Source organism: Oryctolagus cuniculus, chromosome 10 (genome assembly GCF_051225735.1).
Source record: "Oryctolagus cuniculus isolate XC-2025 breed Fujian yellow rabbit chromosome 10, ASM5122573v1, whole genome shotgun sequence".
NCBI lineage: Eukaryota > Metazoa > Chordata > Mammalia > Lagomorpha > Leporidae > Oryctolagus > Oryctolagus cuniculus.
Genome location: NC_142876.1, coordinates 40,390,752 through 40,413,395, shown reverse-complemented (window position 1 = coordinate 40,413,395; position 22,644 = coordinate 40,390,752). Strand labels below are relative to the sequence as shown.

The 22,644-nt window shown below is 52.0% G+C and overlaps 1 protein-coding gene and 1 long non-coding RNA gene across 51 annotated transcripts in view; one reads left to right on the top strand and one right to left on the bottom strand.

The window, feature by feature from the left end:
• CELF4 (CUGBP Elav-like family member 4) overlaps positions 1-14,923 on the bottom strand; it is a 271,068-nt gene extending 256,145 nt beyond the window's left edge. For 49 of the 50 annotated variants that reach the window (XM_017344128.4, XM_008261239.5, XM_017344136.4 and 46 more), the window contains exon 1: positions 14,450-14,871. In XM_017344128.4, coding sequence (XP_017199617.1) covers positions 14,450-14,735 — 286 coding nt within the window. In that variant the 5' untranslated portion in view covers positions 14,736-14,871. Of the gene's footprint in view, positions 1-14,449 lie in introns of all 50 variants that reach the window. The other variant, XM_017344137.4, reaches the window with a different exon arrangement.
• A 64-nt stretch (positions 14,924-14,987) lies between these two features.
• LOC149123739 (uncharacterized) overlaps positions 14,988-22,644 on the top strand; it is a 121,070-nt gene continuing 113,413 nt past the window's right edge. The window contains exons 1-2 of the long non-coding RNA XR_016214054.1: positions 14,988-16,033; positions 16,763-16,998. This is a non-coding gene — a long non-coding RNA (uncharacterized LOC149123739). The remainder of the gene's footprint in view (positions 16,034-16,762; positions 16,999-22,644) is intronic.

The window sequence follows — 22,644 nt, the reverse complement described above, 5'->3', positions numbered from 1 at the left end:
GACACTCAGGGCAGATCTTTAGCTGGAAACTTCCCCTGAACTGGGCCGCGCTCGGAGAGGGCCTTGGCATTCTTGATACGACGTTGGTTTAAGTTTACTGACCGTGTTTAATATTTGATTAAACCTTTGGCATGGCAGCCTCCTCGGTGGATCCACCGGCCCTGCTGGGAGGCCAGCAGCTGCCTGGGTCCCTCTGGTGCTGCAGCGTGGGAGGCGGGCGGGTCTCCACATTGGCCAGGAAGCTCTCAGCCAGGCAGGGCCACCGCCCCGGTTAGAGACAGGATTCTTTGGGTTAGGATCTGGACTTTAAAAGGTCCATGCCCGGGTAGAGAGAGGGGAACACACTAATGTGCATTCACTGCTGGGGACGCAGATCAGCAAAGGGCAGGACACTGACAGGGTAGGAAAAAGAGGTCACTTTTGGTTGGGGGCCATTGCCCGAGAGCCTTGGTCCCAGCTTTGGTGGTCTGCGGCTTGGAGTTTGGGGTCTGGGTTGTGGGCGTGTGTAGAGGGTGATGGGAGCTGGGTGGGCGCTGCGTGGCCGGCATTAGTGACTTGCACCTCCCTGCAGGAAGCTGCGCTTTGCAGGTATTCCGGCTCTGTGACTGACTGAGCCCCGTTCTATTCTCCCCGGAGAAATCCCTGGATTCAGAAAGACGCCAGGGGTCCTGGTCTACGAAGGCTAGAGGAGGAGGGCTGTCCCCCTTCCAGAAAGAGCCAGCCCCAGAGGCTGCCCCACCAGGGCTGGGGTTCTCTCCCATGGCCCTCCTGCAGGAGCCCTGGGCACCCTCGTCCAGCTGTGCTGCTCACAGCGCAGTTCTTCCCGGGATCTGCCAAGATCCTTCCAGCTGCAAGACCAGTGTCACCCCAGGAAACTCCGAGCCCTGGCTTCATCCCTTCTGCCTGGCTGCCATCCAGCCACTCCTGCGCTGGGGATGGGTGCAGAGGAAGGGTGGAGGGTGCGGGGAACAATCCAACAACCGCACACGCTCACAATGTAGGGCTGGGGTCATTCAGCTGAGCGAGTGTGGGGGGGGGGCAATCTGGAGGCCCGCCTCGGTGACGAGGATCATGACCACAGGTTTAAATATTCCATGAGTAATTTCTCAGCCCAAGTGGGCTGCAGTTGGGACAACTGAAGGACACTGCAGCCCCAAAGCAGGTGAGGACGCTGGGGACAGTCCTGACAGGTTCTGCGTGTCACTGACTTCTTGGGATTCCTACCCAGGAAAGTGGGTATGGACAAACCTCCCACCCACCCACCCACCCACCCACCCACTCCGACCAGTTCTCCCTTAGCCAGGCTGGTGGTGGGTTTGGATTTGTTCAGAATGAGAAATTCCTTTGTCCACCAGCCTGAGAAACAGACCTCACTGCAGTGGGACAAAAACATAACATAATGGAACGAAACAAAACCGAACCAAATTGTCAGCTCTCCAGCTTCCCGGACCTGCCTGCTCCCTATCCATGAGCCACAGCTCCTGCTGGTCCTCTCTACTGGGAACCAAGGAGCCTCACCCTTACCTTCAAAGACTTCCACATTCCCTACGCAGGGCACTTGTGTGGGGGCAGTTTTACGTTTGTGGGGCTGCTGCTTTCCATCATGCCCAGAGTCATCTTGTGTGCTGACGGTGGGGTCCCCACCTTCCAACCACAGGAGCTGACATTCGGGGCACCTCACTGAGCATGAATCTGCATCTCCCTGAGGGAGGCTCCCATCTCCTCCACCAGACTTGGGGGCCTCCCGGTGAGAGGCCTGGAACACCCCCCACTGTTGAGGATGCCCCACACACCCTGCCTTGCCACACTCCGCCACTGCACATGGGCATGTGGGAGGGTTGGGGCTGTCGGGTGGATGCTCCCACCTACTCTTGCCCAGCAGGCTCTCCTCTCACCTGCTCTTCCCCTAGCTGCGTGGCCTCTGCTGCCCACCAGCCCTCTTAATCATTGGCTCAGCGAAGACAAGGTCAGAGCGTTTGGAGTTAATATGTTAGCCAAGAAACTTAAGAAACTAAGGGAGAGACACAGCAAGGCCTTGGAGGTGGTGTGAGAACAGGGGGTGGGGAGGAGTGTCTCACTCACATGTAGGTAGCCGGTGTCTGGCTTCCTGCTGGCTTCAGCTGGGGCCTCCTGGAGGAAGGCCCCCCTCTGCAGCCTGGTGTGTGGCTGATCTGCCCTTCGGAAGTGTGGTCCCCTGCCCTGAGGTCTGAGCTACCATGCTGACCTGGTCTACCACTGGTCCCTCCCCAAAGCCTAACTGTGCTCTTGTCCTGCACTGAGGCACAGTTCTTAACTCCCTGCTCCCCTCTCCTCCCTGGGTGCCCAGCTCCACTGCCTGAACCCAGATCATCACCCTTCTTCCTGCTTCCAGGGGATTTCCAAAGTAGCCCAACAGAATCACATTGGCTTTCACTCTAAAACAAACTGCATCGTTTGCTTCTTTAAGTTGTCACGATGACAGTACAAAGGTCTCGGTTTTCAATAAATTAAAAAAAAAATTGGAAAACAAAATGAAGCCTGTGGGGGGCTTTCCTGCCCTGTGCCTCTCTCACTCTGATGATGTAAGGGTTATGCAGGGGCCTCTGGCTGGATGGGGTGGCCGGTGTGCCAATGGATCGCCGACGAGTCGGTGTTCCACGCAGGCGCATCCATGGCATCAGGTACAGGGTCAAGGGTGCACGTGTGTGCGTCCTGCCCGGGTGTCTGGAGAGTCCTTTGCAGACTTTGAGGGACCTTGTAATTTGGGGATGGCCCATGTCAGGCCCCAGGTATTCTGGTGTCTTAGTGATAACCCCGCCACCACTAAACCATAGACTGTAATGATTAATTTTTTGAAAGGAAGCAAAATGCAGACGCGTACGGAAACCTCAATACTTTCTGGATTTTCTGAGTCTTCTTTTTTCGCTCTGTGTCCTGTTTTCACTGGTGCCACAGGCTTATGTCTGCCTTGCCAAGAGAGGGAACTGCCCCGGGTCCCGGTCACCCACCTGCGCAGGGAGCTGCGGGGTCTGGGGGCGGCAGGGCCGCAGCGGGAGAGGAGAGGGCTGCAGGAGAATTTAGGCCTGCAGGTCCTGGGATGGGGCGGAGCCTGGACTGCGGCAGGAGCCGGCGCTTGGGTTTCAGGGGCCGCGGCGTGTGCGCAAGAAGTTCCCCCTCTCGCCGTCAGAGGGCAGGCGACAGCCAGAGGAGAGGCGCCCTCACCACCCACCCTTCCCCTCCCCCAGCTTGGGGGCCCCTCCCCAGAGCATGGAAAGGCTTTAAAGAAGCGGCCTAGCTTCTAGGCTCTCCGCCGTTCTCCCCAGGGCTATTTAACTTCACTCCCTCAAGCCTTAGGTCCGAACAGGGGCCATAGTTCCTGGGCAGAGGAGGGCCGACCTCAGGCTCCGGGACCTCCCTTCCCCTCACGCCCTGTGCGGCCATGCCTGGCCTGGGCCTTGTTGGGAGCCAGTCCCGACGACGTCTTGGGACTGCGTTTGTCTAGGGTGCTGGGGCTGTGTTAGGGAGGCTGGGGTGTGTACCCGCGAGGGCCGGATGGCAGTCACCCGCCAGGGCCCTCCGTCCCGTGGCTGGGTATGTGAGCACATGGGCAGGACCCTGAGAGTGCACACTGCCTGGCCTGTCCCTCACAGCCCCCCGAAGGACAGTGGGGAAGCAAGTAGGAGGAGGATGGGATGTGGCCAGCGTCATGGGGCCTGAGTGCTGCTTAGGAGAATCCTGACTCAGGAGGCCCTACAGCACGCCCCAGACACAGGCACCACATCCTTGGTGCGTGGGTTCCTATCCTTTGGCCTTGGTGACTCTGAGAACCGAGGAGATAAAGGATCCAAAAGCCGACTGAACCTTTGGCGGACCCTGGAGCTCATTCCCCGGCCTCTTCTCTTCCCTTCCGGAGTAGCCTTCAGACACAGGGCAGGGGGGCTTTTTTCCTTCTGCCCCTTCCTCAGGGATCACCCATGGCTGCCAAGGAAGGCCAGGGGTGTCCTGAGCAAGGCAGAGGGGAGGGGTGTCCTGTGGACAGGGTAGTGAGGGTCCAACCACTTTTCCAGGCCAAGGACACATGGCCTCACCCTGCCTTCTCACTCACTGTGACTGCATATGAGCTCCGGTGAGAAGTAGCTTTCTGAAGTCCAGAACATTCCTGCCCACCAGCCATGTTGATGGTGCAGCACCCTGAGCCCCTGGCTCTGCTGGTCCTGAGAACTCAGTCAGGGTGATCAGTGTGCTGGGTGCTTCTTCGGGGCAGTGCAGCCTGCGGCATGTACACTGGCACCACCCAGAGCCAGTATCCCATCCTGCAGACGGGGACATGGCTTCAGGCTCTGTGCCACCTCCCTGGAGACAGACCTCTTCACACAGTGGGGCGAGATGCTCTCTGTGCCTCATCCGGTGAGACCAACCCAAGCCAAGTATTGATTCGACAGAGATGGATATGTGATGGATAATGGTTAGGGGATCCTATTTCTTTCTTTTCCTGTTGAGGGAGCACCTCTCCCCTTCTGTCTCACTCAACAGAAGCCAGATGAAGGAGAGTGTTTCCACTCGGGCTCCTTTCAGGAGTTCAAGACCAAGAAGCCTCTGGGAACAAGGGCTCCCTCTCCCACCATGTGTGGACTCCCAACATCCTCGCCTCTCTGAATATTCTTAGAACCAGTCAATGTGATTAATTTTACATGGGCCTAATTTCCTGCTATTGTTGAGGAGCCCTCCCAGCCTCACCCATCAGCAGCGACATGATACAGTTTCTGGTTATATTGGTCAACCAAGATATTGATATTATTAATAATAGATATCTATATGCTGACCTTTGTCCACACAACTGAATCACTCTGGGCTGGCTGTCACATATCTTTAAGAGGTATTGATAAGCCCATTACTGGAAGGGCATGGACAGTCTTAGGTGTATGCTTCTCACTCACCTTCAAGACTCTCCTGTGAAAATCTACCCTTGTTGGATATGCTGGTGTGGGTACAGTGGTGCATGGTGTGCAAGAGAATGAGTGCGTGTGCATGTGTGGTAAGTGTGCATATGTGTGCAAGCATGTTCATGTGTGTATCAGTGTGTCTGTGAGTGTGTGTGTGAATCTATCCTGGGCACTGGCCCTTTTAGAGCTGATCAAATAGTCAATTAGAGCATTATAGGGAGGTAGCAGAATCAGAGAGTTCCTACAAATACACTGTGATGTACTGTTTGATCTTTGGATGCCTCTTGTCTCCTAGGACTTGCACGAGGAGGCTTGGCTTTATAAGGATATTATTAGGTTGATGCCTCGCTCTCTCAATTTACCTGCCAGGCAAGAGACAGCCCTCTCTGAGAACAGTCTGGCCAGAACCAGCCACTGGGAGGTGTGCTGAAGGCCATGCTGCCGGCTTGACTTTGGGGCATGCAACTCTCAGCCTCAGTCTCTTTACCTGTGCAGTGGCAACAGTTAATCTGGTTCTGTTTTCTCTCTCTCCTTTTAAAAATATTTATGTTTATTTTGTTTTGGAAGGAATAGAGACAGTGACACACACAGAGAGACAGAGATCTCCCACCTACTGGTTTGCTGCTCAAATGTCCACCAAAGCTGGGTGGGACTGGTCCAGGCTGAAGCCAAGAGCCTGGGAGTCAAACTGGGAACTGGGTCTTCCACATTAGCGGCAGGGACCCAAGTACTTGTGTCATCACCAGCTGCCTCCCAGCAGCATTAGCAGGAAACTGGGATCAGCAGTGGAACAGAGACTCGAATCCAGGCACTCCAATATGAAAGCCATGTCTTAACCACTTCACCAAATGTCCACTCTTAAGGTCAGAGAGGGGAATTTGGCTCAGCTCAACTTCTCAACTTTTTGCACCCAGACTCCCAATTATAGGAATGCTTGACATGTCACCAAACCCTATGTATTACTCAGTGGGGTGTTGCCTGCTGCCTGTCACTGGGTTTGTGTAGCTCTGTGATAGAAGAAATGCTTTGTGTGCACATATATGTGCATGCACGTGCATAAGGGAACACAGACCTTGCTGCCGTGCATTTCTGTGACTGCTGTCATGGCTGCCTGTGTAGATCGTGGTGTCAGTGACCGTGCCTCCATCAACTCGATCTACAATGATCTCATCTTGTTTGGACCCAGACCCACTCACTTGTCGGAGTGCCCCCTCACATGTCCCTGTAACAGAAGCCAGCTAGCTAAAGAGATCTTTTGGATCCTCAGACATAGTGTATGAATAAACCAGACATGGATTAATTAGGTGTGACTGCATCATTAAATTAGAATAATGAACAAACAGCCATGTATGGCATTCAAATCTGCCTAGAATGACTCCAAGGGTTGCTTTCAAGTAAGTCACCTGTCAGTTTGTAGGTTTGGGGACTCTAGAGAGTGAGGCTCCTGTCATAGCTTTAGAAGTGGATTCTGCAGGCACCACCTATCCCAGGCGAGGGCCATCCTTCAGTGGGCACCAAGACTCCATAACTGAATCCAAACAATGACTTGGTTCGATACAGCATCATCTATGCACGCTTCAGCTGCGAGCATTTCTCAGAGTGAAATACGACAGTAGCACAGGTGCTCAAGGGATGGGAGGGAGAAGTTAAGAGGTGTGGGCAGTGGATGTGAAATGTATCGATCCCATAATATTTATGTGGATGTGCACAGTTGCTTGTGCACGTGCATACACACACACACACACACACACCCACACACACATCCCTTTTCTTTTTGCATTTCCATGAACTCTTCCCTTCTGCCAACACTCCCCATTTCAGTTAGATAGATTGTAAGGTGAACCAAGTCTCAGTTGCGTAATTTTAGAAACAGCTGCAGAACAGCAGCCCCCTGCCCTCGGCAGACAACAGCTCTCACGATCCCAGTCCTAGGACAGAGCAGCTGAGCAGAAAGGACTGTTTATCTTCAACAAAGAGGAGGAACTCAACAGCTAAGAGGGAAGAAAATGAGAAGCTTGCTTGCCTCACCAGCGGGCTGTGGGATAGCCTAATGCATCGGGGGCTTTGTTAGTGAGCTCTATTAAGTATCTAGAAACCTTTGATCTGTAGCCGCTCTTAACAAAGGTGATAATTAATTAAAGCAGAGTGTATTGCAATAAAGTAACATCGCGGTCGGTTTATGCGCTGTCCGGGGCCGGCCTTCGGAAGTCTCTGTCAATTAAACTCTTGTTGGAGGCCAGTTCATTATCAATTATTTTTCCTGAGTTTGATCAATATTTTTGGCTGTTCTGTCCTCACAGAACCAGGACTACGTCTGTGTCTATGAGGATGCCCAGTTATTTACATCTTGCAGATGGCCACGTAGGATTTGTTCCTGAGCTGAGCTGCTGGGAATCGCTCTGTTTGAGAGCCTCGATCAGCTTGTGCTGCAAGAGAGATACAAGGAGGGATAAGAGAAGGCAAAATGTGGAGCAAGTGGAAGGGGAGAGAACCTGTGGAGGGATGGGCCTGAAAACATCCCTGTCTCCTCTTGAGGGACTCAGAAATCAGGGCGATTAGCTCATTTCCCACCTGGCTTCCCACTCGGATTCCTCGTTGGTTCCTGTGGGCAGGGCTGTGGCTCGGGCTTTATATCCACCGGGGGGCCACTGAGAACTTGATACACAAGGAGGATGCTTCAGGGCAAGTACATCCACTCTGGAAATTCTTCTGGGGCCTTTTCTACCCCTGTAATTGCCTTTCTGCCCTGGCACCCTCAACTGCACCCCTATGTGGCTTGATGGAACATTTATCTCTTTCTGCAGGCCCCACTTTGGGGTCTGGTTGGCTAGTGTCAAGGAGAAGGAAAAAGAGGGAAAAAGGAAGGAAGATGCATAATACAACAGCTACAGCTAAACTGGGGGGCTCTGTTTTGCTCCTCTGGGTTATTACGGCAGAACTGGGTGCTTTCTGCCACTCTTGGAGAGGCTGTATATTTAAAGGTCTGTAGAAAAAGCAGAAGTAGAGGGAGTGAACTTGCTTCTCTTTTGTACAAGGCCAGAAAAGAGGGCAGCCGGTCCTTGCCACACCCTGCTTGTGTTTAGGGAAAATGCCGCACTGTTTGGAGGGCCTGTCTTGATTGAGCTCAAGTGTGTGTGTGTGTGTGTGTGTGTGTGAACATTATAAGAGCAAAGTACATGGGGATGCCAAAGGGCAGCAGTAGGGTAGGGGGTGTAGTGGGCGGGGAGTTATCTCTGTGCCTGGGTCACTCAGATCTCAGATGGAAGGTAATTTCTAAAATGAACCAGTGGGTGAGCAGACACAGACCAGCCACAGAGTGATCGTAGGTTATGAGGATGGAGCTGTTTCCCAAACCTGGGCTTCTGGTGAAGAAATCAGGATGACAGAGAAGAGTACACTTCTGCAATAAAAGCTGGATCACAGACAAATCCAAGCCATAAGTTCTGAGGTGAGCATGTATGTAATAATGAAGACAGCATCTTTCTCCCCAGATTCCTCCCCTACCCTTAACTCCATGCCACTCCAGGCATTTGTCACCTCTTCATCACATACTTGGATACAGGCCCAAGTACACCCACACTGGCTGCAGCAGCTTCTCTCCCCCAACCCTCTGGTGCCCACAGACACTCTGGTTTTCCCACCCTCAAGCCCTTCTCTCTGCACATCACATGGGATTTCCTTTCCAAGTTTAGGAGCTGCTGCAGTTTCAGTCTCTGCCAATCAGCCCGCCCAGTGTGCAGATCGCATTTTGACCCTACAGCATTCACTTTTGCCTTTGTTGTCTGTGATGTTGAGTCTCGTTCCCTGTTGCATATCTCTTTGCTCTAGATCCTGTCCACTCTAAATTCTCTTCAGTTGAGATCATTTCTGGGACAGCTTGGAAACTGACCATCTCTTGATGGCATGAGAGATGTGAACTCTGCAGTGTTTTCCCCAGGTCTCTATGGGGGCAAACTTGAGACCAGCTCTTTTCCTAATCAAGAAGGTCATAGCTTGGCATCTCTCAGAACCCCTTCTCCTGTCCTGGTGTATAAGTTATTGTGATAATGAGGATGATGATGACAGTTATGGTGATGTTCATGTTCAAGTTGCTGGGCTGTGGTGAGACCACTGGGCATCAAGAATGTCCCTGGAAACCAGCTCTTGGAAAGAACTGAGAAGACTTCCATGAGACTATGTGGAGGCATATCTACAGCCTTTGTTTTGTTGATGGTTTTCCTTTGGGCTGTTTTCAAGCTATGACTTCCTTCAAGAAATGCATTTCTCTTTTTGTGTGTGTTTGAGAAGCCACAAATATCTGGTCAACTGGAGCAGGTGATGGGATGAGAGAGTACACCAAGTGGGTTCTTTCAGTCTAATCTAGAATTTCCCATTAAAGCTGGGTTGGAAGGGGGCAGAGTTAACATCTCCCAGTTGAACTGCAGTGAAATCTAGGCCATCCCTGTTTCCCATACATGTGGGATGTGCTTAGTCATGCTTGTACATGGGTGCATATACATGCGTATATGCACATCAATTTAATTCTGTGTGTATGCGTGCTGATTCTGAGAAAAACTGCTTAAAAGGTAAGTGAAATTAGGCACAAACAGCAAACAATCATCAGTACCTTATAAATCAATCATTTCCTAATTTTTTTTTGCTCTTAAGTGAAACCTTTATCAACATCTGGAATTTGAAGCATTTTAAAATTTTTTTGACATTCTTTATTTTTGTATTGATTACTATTGCTCTTTTTTTGGATGCAACTTATTTTTAAATTTTTTTTTCTTATTATGGTTGTTGCATTTTGCTTATCTCTGACAAGGCGATTCTTTCTTTTAAAAACTATGGGTGTGTAACCAGCCATTCAGCTAGTCTCTTTCCCTGGACAGAAATACATTTTTCAAAAAAGTAATTAAAAAAAAGTTCATTTTAAGTGAGCTGATGCCTATAGTGATACTTTAGCTTCAATGTCTCTTGGACTCATTTGAACACAGAAATCAGATTGAGTCTCACGGTTTTAATTCACCTATCTACAGGGGGAAAAAGCCATCTCGGCTGAAGTCAAGTGATGAAAATTTGATGTTCTGAGAATTGTGACATCTAAAACACAAATATAAAACAAAATCTTATGAAGGTGGTTGCAGATCATTAAGACATCATCAGACCCCTGTCTTTCTTCTTTCTCTCTGCTACACCGTACATCAAGGGGCTGCAGACATTTCCTGCTCAGGTGTGAGTGAAATGGGAGGCTGTGTATCTGGCGGTGAGTGTGTTTTTAAGTGACACACTCCTCAGAGCTACATTCACAGATGCTGCCATTACTCTGTCCCCACCCTCCTTCTGGACGTAATGTGAAGTTCGAGGGGGCTGCACACCTGAAGCTGAGGCTCCTGGGTCAAGAGCCCCTGAAACTGCCAGTGGAGTAGTTTTTCCTCCATGCGATAAGGAATATCTCAGAGCAGAGTGGTTACCCAGGCACACATCGGTTCTGACTGGGTAACAGGAGGAGCTGTGATGTGGACCTGGCTGTTTAGATTAAAATGCATTACGGGCTCCAGGAGAAAGCACACATCAGTAGTAAAGGCTGTTTAAACCTTTGGGGACAGTCCTATGTTTAGATTACATTAATTCATAAATATTATACTAAATACCACTTAAATTGGACTTAAATGACTTCAAAGATAATGCATTGTAATATGGCTATCCAGAGAGCACTAGTCTTTATGTCTCCCAGTAACTCAGTCTTTGCTGCCTCCTATCCCACTAGACAGGACCAAAGTTATGAATGGATCGCCGGCTCGTCCATGTGTGATCCACTGACTGTACGTGTGTGTCAGCAGGCATGGGTGTGTGTGTGTGCGTGTGTATGTGTATCTTCAGCCACAGCCTCTGTTTGTTCTTCAAAATATAAAAAGAAGAAAAGAGAAATAAATAAAAAATGGAAGAAGGGAAGAATTAGACTACAGGGTGACCGTTTCCCTTCTCCAAGGGAGAAAAATTCTACAAAAAGGAGCAAAATTGGTCCTCAGCTCACTTCTGCTGCTACCAAGGGAATTTGCGTCCTTCTTCTTTAATCAATACTACATTGCCTTTCTCTTTGGAGCCTGGAAAAACAATCTTTCCCAAAGTGCTTCTCATAGGGGAGAAAAGAAGACGGAGTTAGCCAGGAGAGTTTGCATTAAACTGGGTTTCTTTCCTAAGAAATAATTTATTTGAATTTTAATTCTAGGCTTTTTTCCCCCTTCCTTTTTTTCCCTGCCTAGCACCCAGATCCCACTCCCTACAATTGCCTTCTGGTCTCCAGGGGGTAAATTTACCTGTGCAGTAATTACCCCAGTCCACAGCTGCTATTTGCTGTTTCCTCAGTCCAACCGCCTTTCGCTGATACGGCTGGGTTTGCTACACAACACCCACCCACTCCCTCCTCCACAGACTCCCAATTTGACTGGAGTAATTGCCTTTTAAGGTGCACTCTACGCATGGCAGGTATTCCATTAACCCTTAGAACTCCTTCTTTATTTAGTTACCTGCAATGGCAGGTGACCAACAAATGGACACCCACCTGAAACCTCATGCATCTCATTTAATTTTTACTTCTTTTTCCTTTGAATTTTCTTAGATTGTAACATACATATGCCATCCATCCTGGAGGCCAGTATCCTGTTATGTCACATCTCAATTTTATCCCAGCATGATTCATTAGAAGTTAAAAATTCAAGAAGAGAGTAAGAGCCATGAATATACCCTGAAACCAGACTTAACAAAGGCATGATTCTATCTCTAGCCTCATGTTGTCAGTTTAGAGATGGGGAAAATCTAGAAGTCAAATGCAATCTTCATTTCTCAAGCCTCATCATGCTTTTTTACTTAACAGTAATTAATCACCAATGGCAAGCAAGTAATTTTTTAAGGTGGCCGGAGGCTTATTTTTTTTTTTATCAGGATTAGCTAATAAATCAGACTGCATCACTGAAGGGGGAGTTCAAACTCTTCTAGGACTGAATCAACCAGACCTTGGAAACTGTCTCATTTATTCAGCTCTTCTGGAGCTTCCAGGCACTGTTAGGGACACCATGACCCAACCTTGACTATAAAAATCAGACGGATGGAGGGACAGGAAGTTTCATAGGGAGAAATCTATGTTCAGGTTCTGAATGGTGAGCTGCGACGAGGCACCCAGTACACCAGAGTAAACGGGCCTGCCTGCCACTGACTGAGACAGTTTTGGGGAACAATTATTTGGAAAATGAAGTTTTTCTTATCCTAGGAATTCTGGCATGTGTGTGTGTGTGTGTGTGTGTGTCTTCTCTACCCCCTTGATGCGAATGATGAAAATTCTACTTCTTTGCTATGATACAAGAGAGTCCAAATTATATCAGAAACAAAGTGGAATCAGTAAAGGATTGCTGAGAAGAAATCACAGAATAGTCTTAAAGTTCATCTTCATTTGAAATAAAGCAGCAAACAAAGTACTCCAACCCAGATCCCATAGGAAGCCCAGCTCCTCACAACTGTCTTTTGCTTCTAGTAGGTTCTGATTTTTTTAAACTTTCAAATCTTAAATCACCACAAGAACTGATCATTAAGATGGGCAAAAGGCTTCCTTACTTCTGCTATTAAATTTTTTATTATTACTATTTTAAAATCTGGGGACATATTAGGATGACAAAGGTTTGACACTAAGCCTTGATTAGCTTGCTTCTAGGGAAAAACTACAAAGATATGGTTGACTTGAGAGGGAGGGGGAGAAAGAAAGTGTCTGCTTCCTTTTCTTTGAACACCATTTCAAAGCCTGCTTCCCCATTCCACCTTTCCAATTTCTCTTCTGATCAGACAGACATTTTCTCCATATTGGATAAAGGTTGGCTTCTCTCTCCATTACAGCCCCCACCCTCACCCCACCCCAACAAATCCAGTATATTTCCATTCTGCTGTGTTTCTGTGCTACTCAACATGCCATTAACTTTAAGATTTACTCCTCAGCAGGCAAGCTGTAAGATGCTAAAGCCAATAAAAACTGCTCTCTGGGACTCCAACTATGAAGAGTTTGGAGCTCTGTTTAGTATTCGCATGAAGGGAGGGCTGGAGAAGGAGGGTGGTTGTGATAGTGAAAACCGCTGCTGCTTGGAGAGCCAGGCGGCTCCGCGCTCTGCACCTAAAGTGCTGGAGGATCAGCTCCGTTCATAGCCCATTTGTGGCCAAGGATGAGGCTTGCTGTCTCTGTGGGGGTGTGTATGTGTGTGTTTTCATCTCTGAAACCACCAGCTCTAGCACAGCTCTCCACACTACTGTTTATTAAAAACGGCACATCCATACACATCCCCTACAACTTCCTTAGCCCCGTGCTCCTTCCCTGCCTGGCGATCAATCTCTCTCAGAAAGCATTTAACTTGCCCACACAGCTCCAGCACCGATTAATCCCCGCTGCACATCCTATACATTACTGTTAGGGAGCGGAGCACTGGGCTAATTTCGTCACCCACCAGCCACCCACACACATTCTACAACTGAACACGTTTGGGGCTCTGCCTTAAAGATAATAAAACAAGGAGAAAACAGTCAGGCTGCAGATGATTCCCATGACCACTTTCCTAAAAAGTTGCTGGGTTATAATTCTTTGATTATTTTATCTCCCCCTCCCCCAAGCACTCAATAGCAATGATTGCTTCAAGGGACGGATAATGTACTATAAAGCTTGCTGCATGGTGAGTTTGGGATAAATTAGGGTACACCCTTCAAAATGCATATCTTGCACACACATATTTTTCCCAAAGCCCTGTTTTCCAGGGAAGGGGGATCTTCCAGGCTCCTCAGACCCCCACCACCACTCCACCCAGGGGATGGCTGGTTCCCTGATAATTCTTGCCTTAGGTTTTATCACTCCTTTCCTTCCAACATCCAATCCCCCCCCCCCCCCACTCTGCCTCCCCCACACCACCACTCACACCACAACCAGATTAGGCGCACAGCTCGACAGGGAGAGTTTACTGCTAAATTGATAGCGAAATAAAAATATCTCTTTGAATGTGTCACCTTTCCCCCTTTTAGACGGCTGCTGCGCTCCCACTACTCTGGCCCGGAGTGGAGGACAGGGAGACCGTCCTCCGCCAGTATTTTCAGCACCACAGCGATGGACAGCACCCTGGGTCCCCAGCCCGCCAGCGCCCGCCAGTTCGCTCAGCGCCCTGGGCTCGGCCGGCGCAGCCGTCCCCATCCCAATCTTTCAAGTCGCTACACCCAAAAGCCCGAGCCTCATTCCTCCCCTCGATCCCCTTTCTCTTTCTCTTCATCTTCGGCGCCCGCCTCTCTCCCCGTGGCACCGCTCTTATCCGCTCCTCGACCCAAACCCAGCCTTGCCCCAGCGAACAGCTCCCCACGCACCCCAGCTCGGGTGTCCGCTGCCCTGGCGAGCGCCTCCCATCTCGGCGCCCGCCCGAGGCTCCCTCCAGCTCTGTCTCCCGCTCGTCCGTCGCCCGCCGGCCGGCCGGCCGGCCCGCCCGCCCGCTCCTTCTCTCGGCAAAGTTGGGAGGGAAAGGTGCACTCACCTTTGTGCATGCCTGTGAACCTGTCCTTCAGAACCGTGAGCTCGTAGATTTTGCCGAACTCCTCGAAGAGGGGCTTGAGGTCCTTCTCATCCAGGTTTCGGGGGATCTGCCCAATGAACAGCTTGATGGCATCGTGGTCCTTCATGGGAATGGTCGACGGGTTCCCCGGGCTGTGGCTTAATCCGTTCATGTGCCCGGCGCTGCCCGGGCTGCCGCCGAGCCCGTTGGTACTGAGGCTCGCGTTGTCAGCCTGTCCGTTTGCTAACGTGGCCATCTTTATATACATAGAGAAAATCTTCTTTCCTTTTATTCTTCCCCGCTCGCACTCTCGCCCCTCTCCTGCCCGCTCGCTCGCGCTCACACGCACACGCACACACTCGGGCTCTCCTCGCTCGCTCCACACCTCGCTCTCCGCTCGCTCTTTCTCCTCTTGGCTCGCTCGCTCGCCCGCGCTCGCGCTCAGCTCCCCCCTCGCCCTCCCTCCCGCTCGCCCTCCCTCCCTCCCTCTCCCTCTCCCTCTCCCTCTCCCTCTCTCCTCTCTCGGGCTGATCTGATTTTTTTTTTTTTTTTTTTTTTTTAACATTGAACAGACAGGATCTCTGTCCTTTCCGTTTAAATAGCCTGGACCGGTTCAAGTTCTCGGCCAGACCAGGGGTGGGGGCGGCGCGCGCGCGCGCTCGCGCGGAGGAGGGGGCGCGGGGCCGCGAGCAGGCGCGCCGGGCGGGGGGCGCGCGGGCGGCGGCGGGCGGCGGCCGGGGGCGGGCGGCGTGGGGCGGCGCCGGCCCGCGCCTCGCGCCCGGCGGCCCCGCGGGCGGCGGTGGTACGGTCCGCGCCGGCCCCGGCTATAAATAGCGCGGGGCGCATGGCTCTTCGGGAGGCGCAGGGAGTCCGGGCCCGGCGGCCGCGGGGAGCGGGTGCTTGCTAGGAGCCGGGCTGCCGGCCTCCTCGCTCTGCCTTTTGGGGGTTCTTTTTGTAATAGCAGCAGGTGCAACTTTTTGTATTTTTAAAAAACATTGACGTTCACGTTCGTGTGGGTAGGTCGGGGGGCGTTATCCACGGAGCTGCGCTCTATCCGGGCGCCAGGCGGGCGAAGCCCAGGCAGGGATGGCGGGCGGGGCGGCGGCGGAGGTGGCGGCGGCGGAGGTGGAATGGGCGCTTTTCTCTCCCATCTGGCTCCATTTATTTATTTATTTATTTAGACTAGAAAAAGCGAGCCGGCTTGGAGGGAGTCCGCCCAGCGATCCGAGTGCGCATTGATCAGTGTCGAGAGAAAAAAAAGCTACATAAATATATATTATGTGGATAAATCTGCAGACAAGAGCTCTCTCGTGCGCGCGTCCGTTCCCCGTTTCTCTCCCTCTGCCTCTTCCCTCCCCGCGTCCCCAACCTGCCAGAGCGGCTGCAAACCTTCCTCCCGCCCGGCGGCCACCGCCACCCGGTCCAGGCGCGCGGGGGAGTGGAGATCCGGGGTCCGAGCCCCGCTCCACCAGCCTCTGAAGGCGGGAGGTGGGTGTTTCCGTCCCGGACGGCCTCTCCCGCCCCGGGGAGCGGCGGCTGGCCCGGCCCGCGGCTGGCGGGAGGAAGGTAGGAGCCGGGCTCTCTGGCCCGCTCGCCCGCCGGGGAGGGAGGAGGGCGCGGCGCGGTGGCCGGCGAGCCAGCGCTGGGCACGGGCTCGATTTTGCCCTCGACCGCTTTGCCGGTTCAGATAGATTTTTCTCCCCCCTTAATCCACCATCAAAGAAATAAAGCCCCGGACTCGCTAACCGGGCTGCGGTGGTTCCCAGACTCGCGCGGTGTGCGCTGTCCCCTTGGGTTGCGTTTGCTACACCTCCCGCTCCAGAGGTGCGAGGCAGGGAGTCGCGTCTGCGGGCGGGAGCCGGGATCCAGACCCCAGGCCGGACCCCGCCGGACTCCCTGCCGGGCCAGCCCAGGGGCTGCAACCTCAACTGCGTGGCGGCCGAAGAAGTGGCGGGCGCGGGGGCCGGTTGCAGCCGCCCCGCCTCTGGGGGCGAATTCTGCTGGCGAACTTGGCTGGGCGGCAGATTTTTGTTTTGATGGCATTTATCTGCACCCCATCCCCTTCCACATTTGTTTTCCCAGGACAGCCTCTTCTGGGCTTCAGGAGCCGGGTAAATTGAAATAACACGCCCGCTCCCCCGCGGGTTCTGGAGCTGGGAGCCTGGGCAGCCAAGGAAGGTGCCGGCCTCTCTCCCGCCGGCTGGGCTGGCCGCTTTCGGGTGTTCGGGGCTTCTTTTTCCTTGTCCTCGGATTGCATTACGTTCTTAGATGATCTGTTTAAAATTGTATTTAAAGAAATGAGACCCCGGCTGCCTGAAGCCCCAGGCCGAGCCCGGATGGTGCAGCCACAGCGCGGAGCTCTCCAGCGCCGAAGGAGGCCAGAGGCCGGGAGTTTCCTCGCCCCAAGCCCGAGCCCGCTCGGGACGCCTTTCCCTGAGGATCGGGGCCCAAAGCAAGCAGCAAGTACTGAGAACTGTTGAACTTCACCTTTTCTGTTTAGATTCTCGGGCCTTTGCTGGATGGAGTCCTGTGTGAGTATAGTTGTTACCTAACTCGGTTTCCCGGCCTTACAGGGCCCATTCCAGTATCACTCAGTGGGTCTGAGAAGCACCCACGTTGATGGAATGGAAGGGAAACTCGCCAGTGGCGTCTCTGCACCATGGCTGTGTGCTTGGTGTGCTTGGGAAGTGCCAGCGAGAAGCTGGGCAGGTCCCTGCTGAGCACAAGGGGGGCTTGTGTGCCTGTGGCTTGGAGTTGTGTTTGTATTGTCAGGATGTGTGTTTGCGTGGATGTAGCATGGAGAGTCACACACCCTGTTGTGTCTGCCATCCGGCTGTTGCACCTGTCTGGCTGAGACCTCCTCTTCTCCTTCTCTCCCAGGTCATCAGCAGTGGCCAATAACTGTCCAAAATAGCTCCTCCAACATGGTCTTGCGGCTGTGCTGGGCTCCCAGGATCTCACAGCTGAGTGGGAGTATATTTCCTGCCATCCTGAGATAGGGGAGTTTAGGAGAGTAATTCCTCATTGAGTTCCGTCTCTCTCTCCCTGTCCCCCAGCCCCTCCAAGCAAAGCTGTGACAATGGAATGTGAAGGGAGCTATCCGAAGGCAGCTGGAGAAGGTGGGAGCCCCTCAGGGGAGGACCACTGAGATTCATGACCTCTTCCTCCTGCCCCTGCCCAGCCATCCCAGACTCCAAGTAGAGTGCTTGCAGGTGTTTAATGATATTATTATTAAGAGTAATAGTCACTATGTAAATAAAAGCAGTGTGTGAGCAGGAGTGAGTGGGGTAGAGGGGTTGTTCATGAAAGGGGGTCCCTGGTTATTTTGGACGTCTGTGGCAACCCCTTGGTGCTGTGTATTGTCAGGTGCCATGAAGGCTGGGCCTCTGCTCCCTGCCCTAAGGTCCCCTAGCTGTGTCTCTCCACCTGTGGACTCAAAGCTGTGGAGAGTGCCTTCTTTCTTGGGTGAAGCTTCCTCACTCCCTGTCTCCCACTTGATGATTCAAAGTCTGGGCTGTCTCCCCTTAGCAGGTAGCAAAGCCCTGCCTTCAGCTCTGGCAGGTGTAGGGTGAAATGTCCCACCTGTCTACAGCCTGTCGGGTCTGTTGCAGCCTGGACACCAGTTGCATCATAGCTGAGCTACCCCAGGCAAACAGCAGGAGAAGTCATTTTGTGCAGGACTTTGATCTCTTAAAGGTACAAAGCTGGGCCTCTTAGGGCCCCTCCCTTCTGCCACAGCAGAGTGTGGGGCATCAAATAACTCAGACAGGTGTCTCAGACCAAGGCATGAAAGGAGCAGGACCCCTGAGAAAACAGTATGGAACCTGAGTAGGTTGGCTCTTTGATGTCTTTGCCCTTGATATGCTAGGAAGACTTGAGTTAATTTTTTTTTTAACCTTAGGTCATCAAAAAGAAATGTAATTAGAGAGAGATGGGGGCAAAGTATTATTCACTGTGACATTTAAGCAGATTTAAAACTTTTTCTTCAAGTGCCACTTCATGGCCACAATTATTCCATCCACTGAGAGAGAGGAAGAATGTTGGCAAATGAAGTGGATCTGAGAACAATTGTTTCTCATAGTCTCCCTGGGTTTGGGGCTTACCTTTGGTTACTGATGTATCTCTCTCTTTTGTTTTTAAGATTTATTTATTTATTTGAAAGTCCAAGTTACACGGAGAGAAGGAGAGGCAGAGAGAGAAAAAGGTCTTCTATCTGCTGGTTCATTTCCTATCTGGCCACAATGGCTGGAGCTGTGCCAATCTGAAGGCAGGAGCCAGGAGCTTTCTCTGGGTCTCCCATGCGGGTACAGGGGCCCAAGGACTTGGGCCATCTTCTACTGCTTTCCCAGGCCATAGCAGAGAGCTAGATCAGAAGTGGAGCAACCAGGACTTGAACCAGTGCCCATATGGGATGCTGGCACTATAGGTGGCACCGTTACCTGCTACGCCACAGTGCCAGCCCCTGATGTATCTTTGAGGATGTCAGCAAGCTGTATGTGTGTGTGTGTGTGTGTGTGTGTGTAGGGGAATGTTCTCAGTTCAGGAGGGCAAGTTAGTAGGCCTTGCCCTTGCCTCCTGCTTCCTCCTTTCCCAGTGCCCCTCCCTTGGTTCCTCAAGAAGGGTGGGAGGGAAGACCGTCTTCCCGCTTGCTCAGCTTCCCTCTGGCAGAGACATCCATCTCTCCTTTTCCTCTGGCGCCCAGGGACCTCTGACTCTGTCTATCCACTCTCAAACCTACTCTGACTCTCTTGCCTTGGACTCTGTCTGTCTACCCAGATGGTGAGCTCGTGGAGGGCAGGAACCCAGTCCTCTGGTCTTTCCTTCTCTACAAGCCCTCTTGATAGTGATGGGCACATAGTAGGTGCTCAGGTTCCAGATGGCAGATATCTGTGGCTCATCTGAATGCTGCATTTGTTGATCTGAGGCCTAGGGAAAGGCGCGGCATGGGGCACACTCTGCTCTGGTGGTGGTGAGAACAGGCAGTTCAGGACACACGCCTCACCACTCAGTCATTCTTGCTGTTCATCCAGCCCTTCTGATCCCCTGCTGGAAGCAGCGAGAAGGGACAGGCCTGTGAAGAACTCACTGTCTAGTTAGAGAGACCAAAGATACACCAAGTGAAAAGCCCCAGAACAGCAAACGGCAACAGATGGTTAAATGTCTTCCAGGCCTGAGGAGCTCCTCATATGAGAAAATAGAAAACAATCCAAGTTGCCTGTGATGATCTGCAAGGCGGTTAGTAGCCTTGAGGAAAGAGGGGCGCTTGGGAAGGCAGGATGCAGCGGATGGGGGAATTCTGAGAGCTGGCCGCGGCCTGTACTTAGGACAAGGAGGGAAAAAGCATCTCTGAGGTGAAATCAGAGATGCAATCTACACAGGGCTCCCCTCACAGAGGGCCCAGACCTCCACAGAGTGAGGCTAAGGGTGGAGAGGAAGGGCTGGAAGCAGGAGTCCCCTATGCTCTCTATAGAACACTCATTCTTGTGTCGTTTGGGCCAGGAGACTGACTCAGAGAGCTGCGTGACTCACCCAAAGCCGCAGTCCCACTCAGGGACAGAGTGAAAGGAGTAGGCTGTGTGGGCCTGGGATTCCCAGAGAATGTGGGGCTCATGTGCACAGTGGTACCCAGGGAAGATTTAGGAGGACAGAGCCGGGATCTGGTCCTGCAGGCAGGGGCGATGCAGCTCAGGAAGCGAGGTACCTTTCAGGTAGTGGTACTGGTTGCAGATGCCAGGCCTGGAGCAAACAGTGGGCTTTCTAGGGGTGGTGAGAAGGAGGTGGCCCCAGGGTGAGCAGGCAAGGGGCTGGTAAGTAGGCAGCCTCTGCAGGCTTCTCTACATGCCCAGGGCTTTTCTGTCCTTTAATAAATGGGGGAGGCTTAATGATTTCAAGAACAATACTTGGAGTGAGAAAGGAAGAGAAAAACCTTCCCTAGAGCCTCTCAATACTGCTTCCTGCTGCCCAGAATTGCAGGAAGGACCTCCTTGTGCTGTCCCAAACCCAAGGCAGGACTGGCCAGTGGTGCACAGCAGTTGGAGGGAGGAAGGGAGTAGGAAAGAGGATGCTGTGTGTTTGGGAAAATCAAGGGCTTCCCTCAGAGGGGCCAAGCTGTCTGCAGAGACACAAGCTAGTGCCAGGACTGATAGAAGAGTGGCTTCTGAGCTCTTTTCCTTGTTGGCTGAATCTGAAGGACTTCAGTCTTGTGGGGACTTCCCTGGTCCTGGACTCTGGCACAGGATGCTTCTGTGGGTCTCTGTCTCTTTCTGGTCAGCTCCTGCTCCAGTCTTCCATGCCTACCTGGGGCATTGCTTCCTTTTGGCTGAGGATTCACAGACAATGGAAGGCAGTGTGAGAGGTGGAGGGGGTGAAAGGGACCCCAGGTCACAGCCAGGGGCATCCTAGGCAGTGTGGCAGGGAGGAGAGGCTGGAGGTGTGGAGAAGCTGGCAGGTAGAAGGTCTTGAGTCATCACTTTCTAGGCCTCAGCTTTCTCTTCTGTAAAATGGGGGCTGTGGGCTCACCTTCCAGCCTCCTCTCCTTCCTCACAAGTGAGGTTGATGCACAGTTCTGTAAAAAAAAATTATTAAGGTGAGAGAGTGGAGGTTGAGGGTCTAAATGGGCAATAGAAAGATGTAGATAAGTTTGGTGAACTTGACTATACAGAGGGCTTAGGAATTTAATCCTTATCTTCTCCAAAGAATTGACATTACTTTTTTTTAAAAAAATTTATTCAGAGAGGCAGAGTTACAGACAGAGAGGGGAAGACACACACACACGCACACACACACACACACAGAGAAAGAGGTCAGTCTTCCATCCACTGGTTCACTCCCTAAATGGCCTCAATGGCCGGAGTTGTGCCTACCCAAAGCCAGGATCCAAGAGCTTCTTCTGGGTCTCCCATGTGGGTTCAGGGACTCAGGCCATCTTCCACTACTTTCCCAGGCCACCAGCAGGGAGCTGGATTGGAAGTAGAGTAGCTGGGACCTGAACTGGTGCCCATAAGGGATACTGGCACCACAGGCGGATGCTTAACCTACTATGCCACAACTCCAGCCCCTAATTCACATTATTTTTTAAAAAGGCTACTGCTCAGTCCACAGAGGCAGGTGGTTTCATCCTCGTTTAGGTAAAGCTGGCAGAACCTGCATGCTGGAGGCACACCTCTTAGCTCCACATCCTGCATCTCCCTCTTGTGAGCTGCGTAACCTTGGGCAGGTGGTTTAATCTCTTTGTGGCTCAGTTTCCTCGTTCATGAAATAGGAAGAGAATCTAGAAGCTACCTTGTAGAGCTGTTGGGAAGATTAAATGAGTAAATGCAGGTAAAGTGCTTAGATCAATGTCTGGGAAGCCAATATTATCGGAGCATCACTAACAGGCCACTGGGGACTGAGGGTCTTGCTGAAGCCCCCCCCCCCCTTTCACAGAGCACGAGGGGCATCCCCCTCTGGCTGGGGCTGGGGCTGGGTCTGGTGCAGTGGGCATCTTTATGCCCTGCATAGCTGTTTCTCAGGGTGCTCCTTGGGTAGGTGAGGCCTGCATCATGGCCCTTCCTGGGGCCTAGTCTCTGTACAGGTATAGGCACTCCAGCTCCTTCTTACCTGAGAGGTGGTGCTGAAGCAAGTCTTTTTAATTGTGATGTTTTACTAATTAGTTTTTAATTATGTTAATTTATTGTACATGAGCCCTGAGGTTTTCAGACACTGGGCTCACTTTAGAAACTGGCATAGTAAGTTGTATTTATTACACACACAATGCTGTGGGTAAATGTCACTTGAGCATGACCATGATTTCTCTGTTGATGCTGCTGCCTGGGCACTTCTTCCTGGGCTCTCCATCTCTAACTTTCCCTGCACATCAACATGCTCAGTGTCTGTAGGCTCTGCAGGTGGTGTGAAGGGGTGAAGAGGCTGGGTGGGACCAGGGGCAGCTGGGTCTCAGGAAGATGAGACTGCAGGAGCTTTACACTGGGTCAGGCCTTTAAAGGGTTGTCACTGGGTCACCCATCAGCTGGGTGCTGAGGACAGCTCGACAAGGAGACTGGCTGCCTTACTTGGGGTGGGGAATGGGGAAGGAGGATGGAGAGGGCACACACGTAGTCAGTAGGGGCTGAAGACCACAAAGGATGGAAGGATGCAGGCTTGTGTTCCAAGAGTGTTGGGTGGCCGCGGTGGGGTGG